A 6000-nucleotide genomic window follows, 5' to 3' on the forward strand; every position below is an offset into this window, starting at 1 on the left:
TGACACAATATAAATAATGAGGCTACATAAACATACATAAGTAAAATATTTCTTTTCCTATGTTTAAATACAGAGGTATAGAAAAAATAGTTTAATGCTTAATTTTCATTTCTTCAGTCAGAAAATTTAACTATGCTATTGATCCATTTGAAGTGGTATTTAAGTTTTTGTCAATCGATTCTGATGTAAATTAAATTGCATCTTAGCTGATTTTAATATACACAATGATTTGTTAGAATATATGACTTCTTTCGTTCTAAAAAGGTTGCCGCCATGATGGTATATGTCGTTACAATGGCGAGAAGTGGCCATTAGCCAGCAGACCATGTTTTCAAGTAGAATGTACAGTAACCAAAACGCCTGGCAGCCCACATAATTTTAAACGACTACTAAAGACATCACCAAGTGGCAAGTGTTCAATATTCATTGTTTTATTTGATGTTAATGTGTGTAGCACATTTTAGTTATGCTCTACAAGTTTTCGTATTTGTAAGAGTGGTTCACCGTTGTTTAGTTACAGTGTTGTGAAATGTGAATTTATATTCTGTTTACGTCAAATATTAATTTGTTACACATATTTGCTCATTGACAACCAAGGGTTCTCAACGAACAGTACTGACGAAAATTTAATGATTTACGACATTTTATATTTTCTCGACTTTGAAAATTCCGAGAAACCTTAATAGTTAAATAAATAATAATAATAAATAAGTCGTGGTATCAGCAATTCAGCCACGTTAAACGTCATAAAAAGGATTAAAACTATTTTCACTATTTTTCACAAATTACAGGAAAACGGAAATTTAAAAATAGTCCGTATTTTTTAAAATATTATCTTTTTCAGCGTCTCCAATAAAATGTTTCTGTAATACAGCTTCTATTGTTTTCTATGCATTTTCCCTGGCTTTAAACTGTTATGGTTTGAGCGTTCCTGATGAGGGTAAATCTAGAAAAGCCGTTCGGACAAACGAATTCATATTGTGTTATTTTTACCATCTATTGTCTTTTTTAAGTAATTAAAATGCATCTTCATGTAACTGAATTTCAATTCACAAAACTATTGATTGCATTATCCAACAAATGATCTCTTGATTTCTGTTCTAACCTTCAATTTAAATTGTCGACGAAGTAATTCTTTACATCCAATCATTTTCAAGAAAAGTTATAAGCATGGTATAAAGGAAGGTATATCTTAATTATATACAGACACATACCATGTTTTCTACACAATATGCAATGCAAGTTCGTGAAAACTTAATAAAAGCAAAAAGGATATACCAAAATTAATAGATTGTCTTAAAAACTCAGAGGTATTGTCAAAGATACTGGCTTAGTTTGAAACAATTATCAAAATAACATATATTTGTTATTAATCTCTTTCTTTCAGGATGTGTCGTAAACGGAATATGCCGTGAATATGGATACACAAACTATGTTGGATGCATACAATATAAGTGTCAGTGGGATGAATTAAGACGAATGGCAACATACAAATATGTCAAAGGAGGTATGGACTGTTTTATTCTTTAACATTTCTAAGTCACTTTTCTTTAAACAATATTAGATGGATATACGTATGGCTGTTTAACATCTAGTGGCAAATCAAATGCCGGATTTTTAACGTGCTAGTTCACAAGGTAACAGCGGTAGGAAGACATGTCCCCCTACCCGGACACCCTATTTTAACTCTGAGCCGACCAGTCTTTGCTCTTTCTCCTAAATATCCGTGCTTGTCGGAGAAGCAGTAAATATCAATTTTAAAGTATTTCGATTAACCTGACCGGGGATCCACCCCACTATCTCCATCACTTGAGGCGAGCACGCTTAAACAAGACGACCGAGGCGGTAAACAATATTTCATTAAACATGCCTCTACAACTCATAATACATAATGCTTTTCAAAATATCTGGTTAGTTCTTACTCTGTTAAGTTTGTATCTTATGTCTGAAGCTTTTATACGTGTAAATAGTTCATGTTTAAGTAAAAGTTCACATTATTTGTAGTTTTGTTTTTTAGTTTATGAAGTGCCTTGGTGGCCAAGGTGTATATGTAGTCCATCTACAGCAATTACTAGCCTGTCAAACATTGTGGTTGAAAGTCGACCTTGCACGTAGCAGGTGTGGGTGTTTCGATTTTTTTTTACTACGATTACTAGTTTTTCTGCCGAAGGCCATAGTTTTCTCCGGGTACTCCAGTTTTCTTCATCAATAAAAACGATTGCCAAGATGTAGCCAATAGTGCTAAACGTGGCTTTAAACTCGATCAATCTTTAATTTATCATCCAAGTACTGTAGGTGTAGGATACGTACGTTGTTCTGTAGTATATATTAGTTAATCATATATCGTGTATAGTATACGTAGTAGTTATTGATGGCATTTTGAATGTATCATTAAAAGTGTTTTTGTTTTTCCTTCATCTGACAATATTACCAGTTTAATCATATTCCATGTCGTAAAACTTGACGCATGATATAAAACTGGCTTCGGTTTACTATGTTATGGTAGAGCATATTCGAGTAACTCAATATGATATCTAGTCTCTCTATTTATTATTATACCCCTTTCAGTAAAACTATATAATTCAGTAAGTATTTCAGCTGTTTTGGTTACCAGTGCACTCTATATTTATGATTTTATAAAGATATCGAATAATTAAGTTATTACTGCTGTTAACTATGGAAGAGTTTCTCTGATTTATATTGAGGGCTGGTTCAGTAATTTGATTTGTGTCTTATATCTATCCTTAATAATCCTCCTTTTATAATGTACAACATCACAGTCCTAGTAATCTATCAAATATAGTATTTTTCTGGTTCCTAACGAATGAGAAAAAAGAACTATCACATTTATATATATATATCGTAATGGAAAATTCAATTTACCAAGAGTACATTAAGTCCACGACATAAAGATCTTGTTATTATCTAACTTCATAGTGATCAGAGATATTGAATGGTGCCAATGAGGCCCACACGAAACAGTAAAGCTTTACATATTGATCTGCTGATGTTTTGTATTAACAATTCTACAAACGAACATAAGAGATGCATCTTGCTTGCAATACACGTCAATACACATATTGAAAACCTTTAGCAGTGTAATGGCTTTTATATCTTTTTACAGCTCTTCTCACCAGTTCAGACTGAAATTCCTATACTCGGTATAGATATAAACAAATTAGATACATTTAATTAAATATACTAGTTGAGCTCACGATAATAATGATCCTTTTCTGTGAATAATAAAAAAGAACCAAACAAACAAACAAACAAAAACAACGAAATAAATTGATTCAGAATCTATTATCACATGAACGTTTCACTTTTTTCGAATTTGGCTTTAGTTATTCGTGGAATTATCAATATGTACGTTGAGACCAACAAACCATCTCTTAATACTTATCCTCAATACAATACCTATCCTCAATACAATACTTATCCTCAATACAATACCTATCCTCAATACAATACTTATCCTCAATACAATACCTATCCTCAATACAATACTTATCCTCAATACAATACCTATCCTCAATACAATACCTATCCTCAATACAATACCTATCCTCAATACAATACTTATCCTCCTCAATACAATACCTACATGATGCCTATCACCTCAAACATTGATATGTAAGTGAGTTGTTTATATTCCCTTGCGATGATCATGGTTAAAATGTGACCAAACCGTAGACCTGTTTATATTCCCTGGTGATGATCATGGTTAAAATGTGACCAAATCGTAGACCTGTTTATATTCCCTGGTGATGATCATGGTTAAAATGTGACCAAACCGTAGACCTGTTTATATTCCCTGGTGATGATCATGTTAAAATGTCACTAAACCGTAGACCTGCATTAACGTCGTTAGGTTCTTACTGAGGATACCATACCGAATAATTATGTAATAGAATAACCGTTATAAACAAGGTATATATGTTCTTCATTAAAGGTTGTAAAGAATACACAACTTCAAACTGTCATGACGTTGGCGCAGAATGGACTGAAACCTATGGAAAAACAACATGTTTGAAGATGAAATGTAAAAAGTCAGGCAACTCATTCACTTATGATGTGGGCTATTGTAAGTATTAAATATGACCATACGTCAAAAGGGATAACAGGAATCGCCTAAAATCCTGTACAGTACAACAGGCGACAAAAGGGAAAAACAGAGACACATAAACAAAGACATACAACAACGAGTTATACAGGCACAACATTTTTTTCCAGTGTTTTAGTTCTATTAACAACATAACAATAAGAATAGTGAAAATATTAATTTTTCACGAGAAACCCCATATTTACAAATAAGGCTGATGCTGATACCGAATGTAAAATGTTTGTGAGTATTTAAAAGTATGTGGTATTTGTAACTCTGTAAATACAACTTTTGTGTTGATTCAAATTTATTTTACATTAAGTAGAACATATTCAAGCAAACAGTAAGAGTCGAGAAATGCATATGATGCAGCAACGGGAACATCTAAATAGCAATCATCACAGAACTCGACGTTTAATAATATTTCTTTTACAGTGTGCCAGGACGCTGATGGGTATTGTGTAAACCCAGGACAAAAATTTGAAGCTTTAGGATATAATGGACAGAGGCGTACAAATTGTTACTGTAAACAAAGTGGAAGTCATGTTTCAACCGTTTGTAGCTCCAGTCATAACTATTGATATGATTACAAAGCAATATTTATGTGAAAGTTAAATAAAGTAGGGTGGAAAAATCGTCGTGTTTTTTAAATTTTTTCTGACATAATCAGACATTCGTTTATGTTTCATATTATTTGTCAATTTTTTCTGTATTTTGTCATTTCTTTTTCTTTTTCCTTGTTGGGTATTGTCTTTATAGTTTATAAATTTGTTGAAAAGATTATTTTACTAGTAAAACAAAGGTTTGCTTTTAATTTGGTTTTACGTTTAGTTGTATGTTTCTTTGTTGGCTATTTCACGTCCATCTTTTTATGCTTCGTTTAATTTCATGTAAAAGGGTACGGATTTCCTGATAGGAATGCTTCACCTGACATGCATTTTCATAATTATATCCAGTAGCATGTTCAAAGTAATGAACACGAAGAAACTGGTAAAAATAAAAAAACAATGAACAAAAGTGGATATGTTGAAAAAAAAACCAGGTACCTCTATGAAAAATTGAAAAAAACTGTAAAGGTAATATTCTAGTTATGACGAACGTAGAACGTGATATAATTTCAGTTTTGTTTCTAAAACAGGACTAGTTTTTTGGTCCTGAGTATACACGTGTTAGTTATAAAAAGAATATATCCATACATATCGTGGTGACTGGTGTACCAATATTAAAGAGATACATATGGATATGTGGTTTGGTTGCCAATAAAACAACTCCAGTGACCAACAGATTTGAATTGTAACAGAAAAGAAATGATATGAGGTATCCATCCATGACACAAAATCAGTATATGCAAAGCAAAAAACACTTATAGCAAAGGAACAGCGCTTTTATTGCTGTTCTTCACCTCAAAGTCACAATGAGGCCTTCAACACCTTTATTATTCATAATTAATTTTTATGTTATATGTAATCTTCTAGGAGACTCTAGTTCAAAATCTGTTAAGAATGTCAAAAATTCAATCTGAAATAACTTTAAAACTTCTTATCATACAATAGGCAATATGTGTGGAATGTTTCCAACCGAGATACTTTTTTTAAAAAGAAAATTAAAACAGCAATTTTTAAAACAAAGCCATTGGATTTGATTTTGTTTTCTGTTGTATTTTTCTTCCAACTTAACGATACTTGTTTGATTGTTTTTTTTTATATCGTCCACTAGAAAATAATTCATGCATATTCAGGTCAAAAACTAATTGAAAAATAATCAAAAGTGTTTTACCTATTGTGTCTGTTTGTTTTGTTCACGCATCGTTGTCAATATAATGGAATTTGATGCGACTGTCATACAAGTGAGAGGTTTAGCTAGCTATAAAACCAGGTTCAATCCACCATTTTCTACAT

At 31.9% G+C, this 6000-nt stretch overlaps 1 protein-coding gene across 1 annotated transcript in view; it reads left to right on the forward strand.

The window, feature by feature from the left end:
- Positions 1-4738, forward strand: part of LOC127702553 (uncharacterized) — a 53534-nt gene extending 48796 nt beyond the window's left edge. Inside the window, exons 21-24 of the mRNA XM_052206796.1 lie at positions 265-408; positions 1388-1507; positions 3953-4084; positions 4538-4738. Of these exons, the coding sequence (XP_052062756.1) occupies positions 265-408; positions 1388-1507; positions 3953-4084; positions 4538-4683 (542 nt within the window). The 3' untranslated portion in view covers positions 4684-4738. The remainder of the gene's footprint in view (positions 1-264; positions 409-1387; positions 1508-3952; positions 4085-4537) is intronic.
- The last annotated feature ends 1262 nt before the right edge of the window (positions 4739-6000 follow it).

The sequence above is a fragment of the Mytilus californianus genome, unplaced genomic scaffold (assembly GCF_021869535.1).
Source record: "Mytilus californianus isolate M0D057914Y unplaced genomic scaffold, xbMytCali1.0.p SCAF_5, whole genome shotgun sequence".
NCBI classification, from domain to species: Eukaryota; Metazoa; Mollusca; class Bivalvia; order Mytilida; family Mytilidae; genus Mytilus; species Mytilus californianus.